The sequence below is a fragment of the Uloborus diversus genome, chromosome 8 (assembly GCF_026930045.1).
Source record: "Uloborus diversus isolate 005 chromosome 8, Udiv.v.3.1, whole genome shotgun sequence".
Lineage (NCBI taxonomy): Eukaryota > Metazoa > Arthropoda > Arachnida > Araneae > Uloboridae > Uloborus > Uloborus diversus.
In genome coordinates, this window is record NC_072738.1 from 28,953,524 (window position 1) to 28,972,001 (window position 18,478).

The 18,478-nt window shown below is 33.5% G+C and overlaps 1 protein-coding gene across 2 annotated transcripts in view; it reads left to right on the plus strand.

Moving 5' to 3' along the window:
* Positions 1-3,164: 3,164 nt before the first annotated feature.
* Positions 3,165-18,478, plus strand: part of LOC129227800 (neurogenic locus notch homolog protein 1-like) — a gene marked incomplete at its 5' end in the record, with an annotated part of 35,859 nt that continues 20,545 nt past the window's right edge. For both annotated transcript variants that reach the window (XM_054862411.1, XM_054862412.1), the window contains 6 exon segments: positions 3,165-3,292; positions 4,856-4,905; positions 9,287-9,450; positions 11,544-11,726; positions 14,484-14,624; positions 15,266-15,335. In XM_054862411.1, the coding sequence (XP_054718386.1) occupies positions 3,165-3,292; positions 4,856-4,905; positions 9,287-9,450; positions 11,544-11,726; positions 14,484-14,624; positions 15,266-15,335 (736 nt within the window).

An 18,478-nucleotide genomic window follows, 5' to 3' on the forward strand; every position in this document is an offset into this window, starting at 1 on the left:
ATTCTTGAGAGACTGGTCATGTCAACTAGGGCAAGTCATTGCTTCCAAATGGCTACGTTGTTCTAGGTAGGCTGTGTGTGCTTACAGTGGATTCCCTCTCATGTTGGTATCCATGGTAATGATGCCGCGGACAGACTTGTCGCGGAAGGCAGTAACCTTTCCATTCTCCCATCATCAGTTTTAAGAGCCTCAGAGGTTTATTCCATGTTTATTGACAAAATAAAATCAACTTGGAGGATTCCACCTGAACACGATTGGTACACCGCAGAACATCATGGATTGTCCTTGCAGAAGCCCTGTTCAAAACTTGCCCAAACTGCAGTAGCTAGGCAGAGGTCCGGTCACATTAGAGGTCTGGTCTTCGGCAGTTCCACCTAAAGCCCTCGAACGGAGAAGAAGTAGCGACATCGTTTTCCCCTATTGTCTGGTGCCGCTTCCGATTCTTATTGGATGTGACCGATCACGTGGGCAATCGTTTGACATCTTGGGGCCAAAATCTGAGTGCTTACCGGTCTTTTAACATTGCGTTCTCCCTATTCTTGCTCATATTTATTTATCGGTATATTTATTTCTTCGTTCATTTTAGCATCTACTTACTGTGCCGTTAAGTGAGTGAATAGGGCAGAATCGGGCACCAAATTATATCCTTTACCTGGAGGGAAACGAAATAAAGAAAAACGTAAAATCTGGGTGCATTGAATCAGCAGAGATGACTTCACTTCTTTTATCCCCCCCCCCCAGTGTGCATCTCTGTATAACTCATTGTTTTTTTGTATATATTTTTAATATTTGTTTGTATTCAAACTCACGTTTTTTTTTTTTTCCAACGCATCGTAGTTAAAAATATTGCATTCCTTGAGTTTTTACTTTTTCACAGTGAGTTCTTGTTCATTTCTTCTTCTAGGATTATTTTCACAGGATATTTTTTTGCCATTTTTGGTGTTTCATAAAGTATTTATTGTAACTCTTCCGTGTAAACACGTATTTATTAAATGGCCAGTTCCTTATTTATTTATTTACTTTTCTTCAACAATATCGATTTATTTGGCCAAAATTTAAAGTTCAAATTATTTCAGCGCAGTTAATATTTAAAACTTTATCGTCAATGCTTCTATTTATCTCAGATCTGTAATCTGAATACTTGTTTAGTGAATTCAGGAAAAATGCCGGTGAAACGAAAGCAACATTTTGAAACAAGCAACTATTACTTTTATGTTTAACAGAATTGTAAGCATGCATTAATGTGCAATACAAAATCAATAACACGAGTAATTGATTCATCTCTTTATATGTATTTTAAAACTTTTGTTTAAAATCTTAAGCTAATTTATTACTTTTATTCTATGTTTCTGTGAGTTAATATGACAAATGTCTCCCTTTATTCATTGACATTTAAAAAAGAAAACAATCAATTATTCACGGACATTATATTGTTGAGAGAGCTGATGTTGTATAAAAATATTTATACTAATCCAATATCTTATATTTTAACAATTTTGCAATATAAAACTTGAAACACTCACCGTATTTTGCTGTGTTATTTTTAATGAACATGCTACTTTGACAACATTTATTTTATTTTATTAAAAGGCAGAAAATCTTACTTTGCATTTCATTGCGTTACTCATTCAAAATTTTATTTAAATCCACTTTGTGTAGTGAAACGTTAATGCTGAAAACGATAGTTTATATTTTAAGTAAATGATTAAATATAATTATAAGTTTTGAAAGAAGAATTCAATCCTTGAAATAAATAGCGAAAGTTTGTTTTAATCCATGAGTTTTATGGATGAAAAGAAAGCCGCTTTATTTTTAAATACTACATTGTTTTCGATTCGAAATTTCATTTCAGTTTAATAATAAAAACTTATATTCTATACAAACTGGAACTGCAAGTATCATATTTATACATTGGTTATGTTACTTTAAAATTCAAAGAACCAGTAGTTTAATCCCTTGTAACATACAACTTAATTTCGTGTCTGTACGATAAAAAAAAAAATCTACTTTTTGGTTAATAAAGTATATCTGTTGCGATTAATCAATGGATGATTAATTATTTATGCTATTCTGATAATCAATACAATCATAATATCTATTCTTTCAACATAAATATCCTACTTCCATGCTTTCGGGGAAGAGAGTAAAAAAATATTTCGCAAAAAGGTCGAGAATTATTGTAAAACATTAAGCATCAACATCTTTGCACATTAAAATGCCTTAATATCAAAATTAGTTTCCTTACCAAGTAAAAATTAAAAAAAAAAGTTAATGTACATTCAAATTTTTGTTTTCTCGAAGAAGCTAGGAATATTTATTAACAAGGAGTTACTAAGAAACCACTATTTCATCATAGCAGACATAGGAAGACAGCCGATGCTTGGCCCCAACATGGCCGACAACTCCCCGTGTCGCTACTTAGGAGAAGGATCCAGGGCTTTAGTTCCACCAAGGCTTTTTCTACTTACCTTTTCTCGGCTACTGCCTCTCCCTCTCATATTATTTGCTGTATCGGTGCCTCTGTGGGGCAACTGCCAGATGAGAGTGGTATTACCTTTGATCTTTTAGTGCGACATGATCTCTTGGACTTGATCTAAGGGTCTAGACCAAGAGGATCAGCAACAGAACAACAGAAAATCATGGTTTCAGAGGAATGGATGAATTTGACATTCAATCCCTCCATCTCACTGTACCACTGATGAGGCTCAAACTATTTTGAAAATTCTGAAATTTTGGAAATTGGAGCATTTTATTCACAAAAAGCTGATTTTTTCATAGATTCAGGATTTCTTTTAAAAATTAACTAAATAGGCTTTGCTTAGGAACCAAAAAGGCTTTTAAATAGTATATTCCATGCATATGTTTCTATCCTATGTATGTTTATGAATTCTAATTTTATGCGAAGTGAAAAAATATGTTCCACAAGGCTGACTAATTTGTAAATCAAGCAAGGGTCCGTAACCCCTTAATTGTTATGTAAATATTGCACAGTAGAACTATTTTGGACAATTTGTCAAAATGGTAAATTTTCATTTGCCTAACACGCTATCATTTACGTGCTAGATCTCCGATCTACAGTGAAATCTACGCCTAATATTCTAATATTTAATTGCTATTTTATTTTTAATGTCTTAAAAGTTATATCAATATGTATTGATTTTCAGATCAAAACTCCTTTATTGGGAATTTGACCATAAAGAAAGACAGGTATAAAACTGCTGAAAAATATTTCGCCAAGAAAATAAATGAAGCGATTGATTATGTAAAACTTGCTGTTGATTTGGAAGAATCGGTGAGATATATTTTTTTCATTTTGTGTGAAAGTTTAAAATAATGTTTGAGTTCTGTCTTGTCTCTTCTTATCAGACTGTGAAGACAGAGAGAAGACAGTGATGCTTCAGTGACGATACAGGAGAGATAAAGGGATCAAGCTGCAACGGAATGTATAACGTGAAACGAATAAAAATTCTTTCTTCGGAAATCTAAAACATCTGCTTATTGCACTAAGTTTGCGCAACACTGCATTATTTTTTTCTCAATACAAGTCAACAATTCAAACTTAATATTCATCGCAAGTGCGTTTCCTGCTTTGCACCTTAACTTGGAATACTGTCTGAAGTTTAAATCGTATTTACGAATTCCTTAATTAAAGAATAAATAAGTTAAACTGAATTAGTTAAGCGTTTATGAATTTGCTGAAGTACAGAGTCAAGAAATATGACAAAAACTCAAACTAATGCACTCAGTTAACGTTGGTAACAAAAGTTATTTCAAAACTTTAAAAACACATTTTTTGTCCAAATTTCCTAAATGCTCACATTAAGCTGAAGCATCTCAGCGTACTTCACGTAACGTTATACGATAACTTATGTATTCATTTATTGTTTCACAGCATTAATTTCTTAGTGGTGTATAGCTTATGTAACTGTACAAGCAGAGAAAACAGAATTCGTCAAAATATACCAAGTTAAGGTACTGGTCCAGGTATGATCCATTGAATGGGTACACATTTCCAACTCATGATTTTTTATGACAAAACCTTATTTGATTTAAAAAGAAAAATGAGAAAAAAAGAACATAATATAAACCCGCTATTAATACTATAAATAAGTAATAAAACAGTAAAAAAATCTGTTGTTCCGTGAACTACACTTTGCCAAAAACCATACTGGGTTCGAAATGTTTATAGCTACTCTATTTAAAATGCCAACGAAGTCTATTAATAGAGCTGCTTTTTTGAGCTCTGAAAATAGAAATCTAGTGTATGTTCTTTACCATTAAGTCAGCTACCTGCTGCACTGTTTGTTGTTAACAAAAAAAACATTTTGACTTCAAAATCAAAAAACCAAAATATTGTAACATCCTATTTTTTTAAACCGCCAAGTCTCAGAGCATCAATAAAACACTTCGTATCTACTTTTTGTCCTTCCAGAAACGGACAATAAATACATGGTTTACTTTAAATTATGTTATCTTAGAGGTCAGGTTAGCAGTGGTATGATTTCGGAAAATCATATATGGTTGCATAACCAAGTATTTTTTTAGCTTACCCTGACTGAACTAAACTCCATTTGTTTTAAAAAGTCATCTTAGTATAACGAATGTGAACATTTGGTTTTGATCAATGTTTGTATTAACTTAAAATCGTGATGATCCTGTTTTTTTTTTTCTGCACATCTTGTAATTTAATAATCAAATATGTTTACACAGAAAACTTACGCTTTACTACACGTTATAAATTTTTTAACTTATACAAGGATAATAATTATATATTGATAACCTAATTTTTAAAATATCATGTCCTATGCTGTTTTTATTCAATCTGGGTGTTTTCATGTGTCTTATAATTTTTCAGCTCCAAGGCGTATATGCAGACTTTCGAGATGCCAAGCTTTTAGATTGCAAGTAAGAACTTTCTTCTACTAAACATTGTAAAAAAAATAAACAAACCCAAATTGAAAAAAAATATATTTGTAAAACATACACGCATCATATTCTTCATCCTCTTTTTGTGTTGCATGCTAATTAGCATTTGTTACAATAAAAAAGTAATTTAAGGGAGTTTGCAGTGAACGTTATCAAATTGAAATTTCAACATCATATAACCGTAATCTACGTTGATACTTTAACTGAAACTTCAGAAAATAATTAACTGCGAGTATTAGTTTCGTATCATTGTCCATGGCCCCACTAGATGGCGCTGACGCTGGGCATCCATTGTCATTTCACGTCAACAGTACACAGAATTTGTTTAATAAGACAAAATTGAATTACAGCTCAAGACATTTTACAGTATAAATTAAAGTACTAATAAAACAACCAATGAAAAACTTTGAAGCATGAATCGTAAAAACCCATAGGAACACATAGCTTGTGAATAACAACTTACTTTCTTATACGACAGAAAAAAATTTAAAAAAGAAATAAAAATTCCTATAAAGTAATTCCTATTTGACGAAAAAAATAACAACTACAGTTGGTGAAAAGTCAAAGTAGCTTAAAATAAAAGAAACACGTACATGTTTTTTAGTGTAAAAAATCATATGAACATGAAGTGAGTAATAATAATAATCCAAATAAGGTCATGTAGACCAATAAGACCTACCCCCACTTTTTATGTAATAGAGCAAAAATGAGCTAAATAGTGACTTTATTTTCATCAGAACGCCTAACTTATGACAAGCAGATATCCAGAAACAGCTTTACTGTAAAAAAAAATCCGAAACGTTACTGAGTATTTTCGTGTAACGTGTCGAGATTTTAGCCGTTTTTATACATTTCCTGGAAAAATCAAGTATTATTGATCAAAAAGTTTCCTGAATTGCTACAAGTCGCACGGATGCAGGTTTCTCACTAGTGCGAAAAATATTTTTAGCTCCCAACTCGAAGATTCTCTGAGCGTATTTAAAAGTGTATCGGCTTCAGTTTGATTACGACCGTCCAGGCTGATGATGCTCCCAATAGAAAGGAATAAGTCCATGAACTGCGTAGCTTTGTAAGAATTGCAAGCAAGTAATATTCTCGGTTTTTACTTGCAATTCTATCTTAACTTTGGCCATGTTTGCAATACTGCTTGTAAAACTTCCCTGATAAATCAAAAAGGTGCCTAGCTGTTATATTAAACCTTCATAAGTTTATTCAAACGTTCCAGAGACGTTTTTCCACTGGCTTTAAATGGGAATATCTCTGAATATTTCTCGAAGCTTCAGGGATAATTTAAAGAAGGTTACTGAATTTTAGCGGAAAACGTTCCTGGTTTTTGTGAGATCTGTTACGGGCAGAAATTGGGCACATTAGCTGCCCATTATTTTCCAGGAACGTTCCTGAATCGTTTTTACAGTGTACCAGACAATAGTGGACGTACAAAAGAGTGTTATCGATTCCACCTGATTTTACTTATTTGTTTTCTCCATAGTTCACCATTGCTTACTAATAAAAAAGAGCTTTTAGTTAATTTTGAAGGGTTTTTTATTTAATATCTAATAATAGAAGAATAGACGTGAGAAGCAAGTATTCAATTTACGAGTTGAACCGCACCATGTCTGCGGACTCCCGCTGGTGAGACAAAATTTACTTTTTCTACCAGTTTGTTGGCAGTGTCAGCATTAATGGAATGACATCAGTCTCTAAATCAGTTGTTTCCTGTTCAAGATCGATGAGACCAAGCAATGATGAAACTGCATTATCTGGATAAGATAACGGGGCTATCGGTATACAGGGTGAGTTCGATCGAATCTGCCAGACGAAAGGTGGTAATAGAAGAGCTCAAGCGGAGTATAGAATCACACATTATCGTGTCCAATCCTTAACCGTAACCGAGTTATGGCAGATATAATGAAACTGAGTAAAAAAAAAACAAAATTCTGAGAAAACGACCGATTTTTTAGATTCCGAAGAACCTACAAAATAAATAAATAAATAAATAAATAAATAAAAGTGCATATTTGGAAAGAACAGATTAAATCCTACAAAATGACACCTTTTTCTATTGAAATAGTCGTATTTTACACCGAGCTACAAGCTTTGAAGCGTTGGACACACTCAGAATTGAAATGGTGCCAAAGTTTTCAAGCGACATTTTCAAAAACAATTGTATGAGCTACAATTTGCCAAATCTACCAAAACAATCGTTGCTTCTAGTGAAATATCATTTCTTAGTTTTACTGCTACTCCCTCAAACCGGTTGCGCAACTCCTGCAAACTGGTTACTTCTGTTTTGTATACTTCTTATTAGAATTCCCTAAAGAAGTCCGCGCAGTTCAGTTCGCAAAAAGGCGAAAGCATGCATCAGGTGTGGCGGCGACCAATTTCAGCATCTATTGTACATTTTGAAGATTGATCAAACGTACTCATTGATGTTAGTGTAACTTTTTTATTAATGAATTTTCCTTTGTTGAAAGCACGGTAATAAAATGTAAATATTATAATTTTGGTACAAAAATATCATTTTCTTAAACAAAGAAAGCAGCAAGCTTTCGTAAAACAAAAAATTAAAAACACAAAAGTGCGACTCTTCGCTGGTTTTTCTTTTTCAACGAATGCAGATTTTTACACTGTTTCAAACAAAAGCCCGAATTTCTGCTGAAGTTAAAGCCCAAAATGATTTGTTGTTGTATCGTATAAAAGGTAGTAAAATGGGCCAGTTTTTGGTAGATTGGATCGATTGTAGATCATACGGTTGTTTTTGAAAATGTCGCTTGAAAACTTCGGCGCCATTTCAATTCTGAGTGTGTCAAACGTTTCAAAGCTTGTACCTCGCCGTAAAATGCTACTATATTTATGGAAAAGGTGTCATTTTGTAGGATTTAATCTGCTCTTTTCAAAACATGTACTTATTTTCCTTGTAGGTCCTACAGGAATCTCAGAAATCGGTCGTTTTCTCCGAATTTTGTTTTTTGTTTTTACTCATTTTCCTTATATCCATCGTACTTCGGTTACGGTTAAGAATTGGACACAATATGGAGTGGTTCCATACTCCGCTTAAGCGCTTCTATCACCCCCTTACGTATGGCAGATTCGAACGAACTCACCCTGTATATTACATATTTTAATGATTTTTATGCCTGTAGTATTAGAAGTTGATTCGAATTTCTTCTCATTATATGCCTTTTTAAGCAAATCTAAAATGTATTAGCCTTAGAACAGTTTAAAAATAGCAGTTGCACTTTACAAAAAGTTTTCTGTGTTCTCCTACTATAAAAATCAAAAGCAAAAATTCAGGCCAATGGCTTTATGGCTTTTTAAAGACTGCTATATCAGGAGAAATGTTTCAGTGTCGAGAGTTGATCGGTAGCTTCTACTTAAAAATATTAAAATTATACTGCAATAAATATATTATGTGCGAGTATCCTTGATTATGAGCAAGGCTACTTCTAAGGATGAAAATTTCATTAGAACTAATAAAACGGATATTGAAAATCCTAATTAGTGCTACTGTTATTGTTAACATTTCGATTCAGAAGAATAAAAACTTTCACGTGATTGGTTAGAGGCTTTTATCTTTCCATGCTTCTAGTTTTATCTTATACTATTAAAAACTGAGCTATGTATGTATGTATGTCCAAGTTTCTTCTCCCGAACGAAAGTGAACTGACCCTCGAACCAGGTATCGATGGATTCGTAATCTTTTCGCTTTTATGTTAGGCTATTAAACATAATCTTCCTATAATATATAGCGGAGATATCAATTAAAAACTATTAATTATGAAACTTGGATTTCGACATAAAATCTCTATTTTTCGATGACTTTCCTCCATGCAAATTATTATTCAGTGCTTCCTCTCAACTTTCCGCAACAATGCTTTTATGAAAATTTATAGCGCGAAGAAAATCATTGAGACGAAAGATCTGTTGCCATTTTTTCTCGAATATGAACAAATAAAATTCTTGCTTTTGTTTTAAAGGCTTTTTCCTGTAATGGAGGGATTTAAAATGTTTACTTTTAGGTTATTTTTCCGCAATCTGCCGGAAAATTTTACTGATTCTTTTTTTTTTCTGTTCAAACCTGAATGTTGAACACGCGTCACTTGACATAACTTTTATTTTCGAGGTAGACCGTGCAAATCCGGGCGACACAGTTAGTATTAATATAAAAACATCACATACGAAATTTTTATAACTGAAATGAGAGTCTCACAACTTAAGAGAAAAAACTTCATTTATTAAAATTAGCATAATGCATCAGACTGTAAAACTTTTATTTATTTTAAATAATAGCTTTTATTATTAAAATTGTCATTAGCTATCTTATTTTTTAATGTGCTTATTTTTTCCTCTTTTGTTACAGAGAAAACTCCAATAGTTTATTTTGTGCGGTAGAACTGCAATTCGGGGACACTTTTGCAAAAGAACAGGTGAATCTGATCACAGCACCATCCATTTGTACTGCCTTAGACGACACTCATTGCTGGATTAAACCTAATCTTGTTTTAGAACGAAAACTCGAAGAAAGTAAGAAAAATAATACAATTCCAAAAACGTGTATCGGAGGAAATTATAAATCTCTTATTTGTTATTCACTGTTACTAATGTTTAAAAACTTTTTGCATTTCTCATCGAAAAATTATGTTTCAGAATTCTTTAAGAAATTCAAATTTCTTGAACGGTATGTTATAGGAAACATAGATAAAATCTTGTTGCTAATTTAAAAATATTAGTATTAAATTGAATTACTGATTTCTTATTTATCCTTTACATTAGTCACTTTAAAATCATATAGAAGAAAACGTTCATAATAAAAATTTCTCTTTTTATCTAAATAAAATCAAAAGTTTGAAAAAATGTCAAAACTATTATCGTATTACCTTGCATTATCCGGCATACCGCGAAATTCGGGGTCACCAGATTTTGATTAGCACTCGCCTGGTCCTTTCCGGCATGCCGGCATGCCGGAAAGATCGAAGTTTGGATTAAAAAAATAATACTATAAAAAACATATGCTCAGCCTAAAAAAACAATATAAGTTCTATACATATCTTATTAGAAAAAAAAACATTTTAACTTTGTAAAAATATATACTAACAATACCATTTGCTATTTTAACGAGAAAAATTTTGTTTAATAACGAACAATTTAATAAAATTAAATTAAAACTCAGCAAACATTTAAGCAGAAAATTACCGCCCTTAAACCAGTGCTAAAGAATTTACCATAGCTAAATAAATAAAAACCAAACTTACCTCTCTAAAAGGAACCTAAAATAATTTATTTAAGAAATTATGAACAAATCGCAGTAATAATGATTGCTTCTGAATTGATTACTGTATTTGCATTAATTAAATCCGTTAACAACGACCTACCATAAATAACAAGCACATATTATATGCAATACACTTTTTTTTTTTGAATGAAGGTTATTTTCGAGATTTATTTATTTTTCCCTTGCAGCGGTTATCTTTAACGTAATACTCTCTTGACCTTTTTAGCCGCTACTGGTTGCGATTTCGTTTCATTGTCAAAACGTTTGAATAAGTACACTGTAAAAGAATTTCGAAATGTTACTGAGAATTTCCGTGTAAAAACACTCAGGATTTCAACAGTTTTTATCCACCTCTTGGAGAAACCAAGTATCATTGTCAAAAAATTTTCTGAATTGCTACAAGTTGAACGAAAACAGACTTCTCACTAGTATGAAAAATATTTTTAGTTCCTAGTTTAAAGATTAACAGTGCGTATTTATAAAGAGCATTAGCTTCAATTCGACTGCGGCCCGTCCAGGCTAATTAAGCTCCCAAAGGGAGTGATTAAGCCCGTGGACAACGTGGCTTTGCAAGAATTGCAGGAGAGTAAAATTCTTGATACTTTCTCGCATTTGTATCTTATCTTTGGCCATGCGTGCAATATTGCATTTGGAACTGTGCTGATAAATCAGGAAGGTGCTATGATATTATACCTACGTAAATTTACTCTAAATTTTCAGAGACACGACTGACGTTAAATGGAAAGAATTCTGAATTTTTCAGGAAGCTTCCAAGATAATTTCAGGAATAAATCTGAATTTTAGTGGGGAAAAAATCCTGGTTTTTTCAAGACATGTTACTGGCAGAAATTGGGCACATCAGCAGCCCATTATTTCCCAGTAACGTTTCTGAATCGTTTTTACAGTGTAAAATGACATTTATGTAACTCAACTGAGGATATGTGTGCTTCGAGCATAATGTACACTTCTCTGAACAGCAGCAGCTAGAGCCAACAGGATATCGTTCAGCAAACCTATTACACAAACTTCCAACAGCCTCAATGAAATTTTAGTTCACCATGAGCTTCCAATCGCCATCGGACATGATTTTTAAAAATTTTACTACTTAAACCATGGAAGCCGTTCTTCAAAGAAGTATAATCTATGTATTATTTAAGAATCACGCATTTATATTGAAATGTTAAAATAATTAAAGAAAGCGCCTTTAAACACTTTTATCGATGCACAAAGAAAATCTATGGGAAAAGTGATCACAAAACGGAATTAAATTTTTGCATGTGTATTTGACGAAATTAATAACAAAGAAAATGCTCTAGTACTAATGATGAATTCTTTGTATTTATAGAAGTATTCCAGAAAACCGATCCTTGTATGCCCATTGTAAAACAAGCGTTATGTGGAGACACCACCATTTGTTCAAGCTCTTTGGACTCTAAAAGTTTCCAATGTACCTGTGCTGAGGGATTCTACTCCATGGGAAGCTACAATCCGACCACAAACTCGGAAACATTCATACAGAAATGTCTTGGTATGTAGTATTAATAAAAAATATGAACTATTTTACAATGTTAATAACAGAATAATATACGTATGAAATTTTAAATGGCTCAATTAAATATCAATAGAACATTAAAATATTTTAATATAATGCCAATGATCAATATAAAAGTAGTTTACTTGAAATACACCGCCAGCTGACTGAATATAAAAGTAGTTTGAATCACACAGCTTAAAAAATCTTAAAAAGTTAATGGTCTAACAAACGAATGGCCGGATAGTAATTTTACATACCCAAACATCTTATTGAATATTGATGAAATATAATAAAAAAGGTAATTAGTTCCAATGTATCGTTTAAGAGTTGGCCTAAAATACATTATATCAGCATCAACTTTGTTTATTTAATTTCTTTTTGAGTACGTAAATGTTACGCACACAACCTTGTCAACTCGGAGGCGTCAGCTCGCTATAATGACTGTTTCTGAATGTGTATAAGCACTCAATTATATGCATAAAGAACGAAAAATTGTTTATGCACTAAACAGGTCGCAGTGCACGTGTAATGACGTTTTTTGCAATGAAGCAGAATGTATTTATTTCTGAAATACTAGGGGGCTCTGCCCCCTGCTCGCTAAAGCTCAAGAACCCCCGAATATTGCTTCGCAATCTTATTTGATTCACAAAAATTTAAATCGTCAATTAAAAAGAAACAGACCAAAAACGCGTTACGAGTTCCTTTTGGAACAATAAGCACCCCTTTCACGGGTTTCAAAATAATTCGTACCAACTTTCAAAGCGATAAGGTCTAAGAGGCTCCTGAGCATTGCAAAACTGCAGTTTAGAACGTTTAAAAAGTCGTTTTCATATTCGTGGTCTCTAGTAATATATTTTGCTATTTAGCTCAGGGCTTGAATTGAGTTCAGCTTAAGATTTTCCGTTAAAATCGAAACCCTTAAATCCTTAAACTTTTTGAATAAGAAAGAAGAAACATGCGAATCGAAAAGACGTAACTATGGCAACGCCAAATAAAACATCAATAATTTTAACAGAGATGAAAATATTCGAACTTGATATTTAACGGCTTGTAACTTTTTACCCTTTAGAGATAGAAGTTAAGTTTTTCGACCAAAAGTCGAGTTAGATCTGGAGTAAAAAAAGCCGCTTTTTCCAGTGGTGTCAAAAAGAAAACTATGGGACAATTCCTTCGTTTTTCACGGATAGATTTAATGAAAACAGTAGTGCCTAAATTTTAGCTAAACCTAAAAATTTTCGAGCTAAAAACGCAAGTAACTTCCGTCGTATTTCAGTAAGAGCATTGAAACAAATCGCATAGAACGCGGAAAGTTCTAACCTTTCCAACGATTTATAATATTAATACGTGCAAGTAATTTTCTACCTTTTTAATAAGCAATTATAAACAAATTACGCTAAATTTGAGCATAAAAATTAATTACAAAAAAAGTAATTCTAATTTAAAAAAACAAAACCTCAGGTGCAAACCGCCGGGATTCAAAGTAATTTTGCACAAAATTTTAAGGCTGTAGGTGCTGTGGGGTCTCCTGGACGCCTGTCCGCCACAAACTTCCTTTCAAAAATTTTTATGACCTTACTATTTTTTAGTATAAAAAATATTACTTAGTTAATTATTTACTTGCCGAGGCAGGGAATGTGAAGGAAAAAACTCGTGCCTGAGATTTGAATGCTTATATGCTCCGGGCAATATAATTATCGAGTCTTGATATCAAAGAATGATTGAAATGGACTAACGTTGTAGAGGAAAATTAGTAAATATAACTAACGTATGTTTCTGACTTAGGGTTACGTTTTAATGGAAAAATTCTAAGTTTTTGGAATTTCAACAACTGTAACAACTTTACTTCATGAGGGAAGACAAATTAGTACATAATATCAATAATTTTTAGTCAAAACAGAAGAATTCAAAAAGGTGGATAAAGTTGGGTACAAAAATTTGCATTCTCCCAATCATCCCAAAATGACCGTTGACAATGAAAAAATAAACCAAATTCAATAACAATAGTTATGAAGTCAATTGATGATGAAGTGAATAAATAAATTTCATGGCTGAACGAGGCAGATGTGATTTACGAATCGGAACCGCTTACAAATTATTACGTAATGTTAAGTAATTACGATAACGAAAATTACCAATATGATTGAAAATGTCCATCCAACGGCAAAGCACATGACCTCCATGCAATTTTCACCAGAAAACTGGTTAGCTTTCGTAATTGATCAGCAGTTCAAATCACTTGTGTGCTTTGACGACCAGAATATGCTCTTACGCGGTAATATATCAACTATTGAAGTGACACTATTTATGCATCAGTTAGAGAAAAATATGGTTTTCCAGTACCCTGAATGCAGTCTCACGAGTTCTCATTAAAGCAAAGATTTTTTTTTATACAAGAATATTCTTACAGAAAAGTGTTACGCAATAGTTTAACTTATTTCGGATCGTACAGCGATGTTTTTTCATCTAAGAAATTTAATGGAAATACAACGAAATGACATAATGCAAACAGCATCCTCACTCAAATCTTTCTTCACATAGCATAGTTCAATTAAATTTAAAAAGTAGAAAGACTAAAAAACTTTCACAAAAAGCCACCATGATATGGAATACCTCTCGCAACCTCTGTCTCTACCCGTCGCACTGTCAAATATAAAGAATGATTCAAGATATAAGATCTTAATGAATTAGTTTTCATGTGATAAAGATTGCAGTAAATAGCATGAATACTTTATCTGTGTATATTTTTTCTAGATATTGATGAATGTCTTAATTCCACATCATGTCCTAACAATACAGAATGTCTCAATACGTTTGGCAGTTACAAATGTCTGTGTAAAAATGGATACCGAAAAGCAGTAGATACTGAAGATCCAAAAGTATCTGGATGTATTGGTAAGTACTTTGATAAAAATGTGTTAGTAGAGCTAAATTAAGCACATGAATTAAAATTTCCTTTGAAGATGCCGAGAAAAACTACAATTACATACATTTAATATGGCATTTTTCTGCTGAATAGCCTGAAACATATCAGTATCTGATACGTTTTGTTTTTGAAAAATATTTTGACAAAATGTCACTACGTTTAAAAATATCTTTGAGGTTAGTCGCATTTTTTCAGAAAAATCGATGCTGTCTCCAAAATTCCATTAAAAAAAATCATTTAATTATATGGCTTTTTTATAAAACCTAAAAGTCGAAAATTACCTACTGATACTAGAACAATACATCCAACAGTGTTTCTCTTGTACGCTGCTTTGTAAAACTGTTTTCTGTATCTTTCACACTTACTCAATATTAATACTGTTTACTAGCTATAGCTTGAGCTACAACTCAACAAACCTTGCATAAATAGAAATTATTTCTATGTCACAGTTTTGCGATATTTTAGCAGGTAGAAAGTTAGTCCGTGTAGGGAACATGGATTTAGCAATGAAATAACATAAAAGCGAAACTTGTGCTGGGAAGCAACTTGTGCTGTTTTTTCTTCTTTTTTTTAATATTCTGACTGTGAAAGTTTTGTTTTTTTCCTACAGCTGTATGCGAGCCTAACCCATGCTTACAAGGTACCTGCGTACAAGTTGGAAATCATGGATTTGCATGCGAGTAAGCAAAGTTTTGCTGCTTTATTTAACTATTATTTAAAGAGAAATGTGAAACTATTTCATACAACCATAGAGGAAATTCTTCGTTATCTTCTTTATACACTGTAAAAACAATTCAGAAACGTTCCTGGAGAATAATGGGTAGCTAGTGTGCCGAATTTCTCCCAGTAACATATCTTGCAAAAGACAGGAACGTTTTCCACTAAAAGTCAGTCACCTTCCTGAAATTATCCTTGAGTCTTCTTTATCTTTACTAATAATAAAGCTAAAAGTCTCTCCGTCTGTCAGGATCTCTGTGACGCGCACAGCGCCTAGACCGTTTGGCCAATTTTCATGAAATTTGGCACAAAGTTAGTTTATAGCATGGTGGTGTGTGCAACGGACAGGAAAACCTTCCATCGAGCTAAAAGATAGAGCGAAGCCTTGCAGGCGTTGCGTTGCAAGAAGAAAAATAATAACTTTAACTTTCGATTTAGAATTCGATAAATAATAAATTTAACGAAGATAGCGGAATAAGTTTGGTGCAAAAAAGGCGCTTGATAATTTTGGTGATTGATTGTAAATAAATGTATATATTTATGTTTTTTTAATTCTGCGGCTTAATATTTTTATTTATTCAACCTCTTGATTAATTGTTTGATGTTCGATGATAATAATATTCAATACATCGACAAATTGGTGACCCGGATAGAACATTGCTTTCTCAAAACCATTTGCCGTGGAATTTCAAATGTGCCAGCATTCCATATCGGTATGCATTATCATAATTTTATTTGAAATGACTGATTATTTCCTGTAATAACTTTCATTCAATATTTTGCACTATATATTTAACTCTGAACTTTGCTCCATTTTTTGAACATTTGTTCACGTTATAATTCGCAATGAATAATGATAATGAAAATGCATCTGCCGCAGGAAATACAAACAATGGAACTGTTTCTGCAGTAACAATAAAATTGCCTGCATTTTGGCGAGCTAATCCAGAACTTTGGTTTATACAATTAGACTCGCAATTTAAGCTCGCGAATATAACTGCGGAATCTACAAAATTTCACCATGTTGTGTCAGCGCTACAACCAGAAGAATTGGCGGTGGTTGGCGACATAATTTTGCAGCCACCAAGCAGTTCTCCATATACTGCATTGAAAACTAGACTCTGCCAACAATATGCAGAAAGTGAAACGGAACGTTTTAAAAGTTTAATCTCCGGTATGCAGTTGGGTGATAAAAAGCCTTCACGATTGTTACTAGAAATGCGAAGCAAATCCCCTAGTCATATAAATGAAGAATTGCTAAAAACTTTATTTTTACAAAGACTTCCAGTTAATGCACAGCAAATTTTAGCTATTTCCAGTGATGATTTGGATAAACTTGCTATGATGGCTGATGGAATTATTGCAACTGATAATAACTGTACGAAGATTACAGCTGTTTCATCCGATCAGCAGTCAGTTCACGACATGTTGCATGACATTTCTTCCCGTCTTAGCCGATTAGAAATGAGTTCTCGCTCTCGTGATAAAAGCCCTCATTTTAATCCAAAAAGAAGACGCTCCCAAAGTCGTAATAGAAAACACTTTAATGGCCTGTGTTGGTACCATTATCGTTTTCAAGATAAAGCAAATAAATGCATAATGCCCTGTACTTATTCCTCGGAAAACTAACGGGGCCGTCACTCGGTCCCTCGGGTGACGGCACTCATTCAGCTATACATAGACTGTATATTTCGGATAGTTCTTCCGGTATGCGGTTCTTGATTGACACAGGTGCTGATGTTTCTGTGGTTCCTCCTGATTTTCTGAGAGTAAATCGTTCTCCCGAGAAATTACAACTTTTTGCTGCAAATGGAACTGCCATTCAGACTTATGGCCAACAATTGCTAAAATTAGACCTTGGTTTACGAAGAGTGTTTCACTGGCCCTTTATAATTGCTGCCGTGACAAAACCTATTATCGGAGCTGATTTTTTAAAGAACTTTGGATTGTTAGTGGTATACCGATGCGATTTCTCCAGATTGTTTGCTGTTGTGATTCAATGTGTGGGGTCGGTCTAGAAATTCTTTTCCAGACTACACCAATCGTGAGAAAAACATGTTACGCGGGTGTTTTATATCTGTCACCAGTATGGGAGCTGGATAAGTATAAGACCACACGTGAATACGGTTTTTGCTCCCCTTTTCTGAGAAATGTTCAAAATTAGATCTTCAGAATAGCTGAATTCTATCCGAAGCTGGACATTTGTTGTGCACATAAACTTTCTCCGTTTGGTGTGATATGATGTCTGTGACACTATAGGGGACATTTTTCAGCTATCTTGTCAACGCAGTTGAGACCCCAGACAGCAGAAGGAAAAAGATCTTAACGCATTTTTGTCAACATCGTCTGAATGTTGTAAACAGGGGTGCATTCCCCGCCAAACGAATCCCCATATATAAGAGAGAGTAAATAGGTCAAGGGGGGAGACTCTTGTGATGCAAAGGGCAGAGTAGTCGTGGAGTGCGGCTCTCGCAGTTCAAAATATCTTTGTAACATTAAATAATCTGTAAATTGTAATATAGCTGTACATAATAATATGTTGATTAAACGTCTCTAAAAGACCATGCAATCTCTTGTCGTCTTTACACAAGAGGTGGAAACGGTACAGTGGATATCAAACATGAGCGCTTGCTTGACCCACTTACAAACCTACAGTCAAAATGCCAAATGTCTGCTAATGCTGCTCCTACAGTAAAATGCGTAAATGGAAAGTCCAAATTTCATCGCCTGCTGAGTGAATTTCCTGAACTAACAGAAACTGCATTGAAACCGCTGACAGCGAAGCATGATGTTGAGCACTGTATAGAAACAAAAGGTCGTCCAGTCTTCTCACGACCTAGAAGATTGCCACCTGACAAGTTGAAAGCTGCTAAAGCTGAATTTGAATACCTGGTGTCTGAAGGGATTTGTAGACCCTCTAAGAGCAGTTGGGCAAGTCCACTTCATATGGTTAAAAAGCAAAATGGTGATTGGCGTCCTTGTGGGGACTATAGGAGATTAAACTCTGTCACTGTTCCCGACAGATATCCGGTTCCCCATATCCAAGACTGCTTCCAAGTTTTAGAAGGAAATACAATTTTCTCCACCTTGGACTTGACTAAAGCTT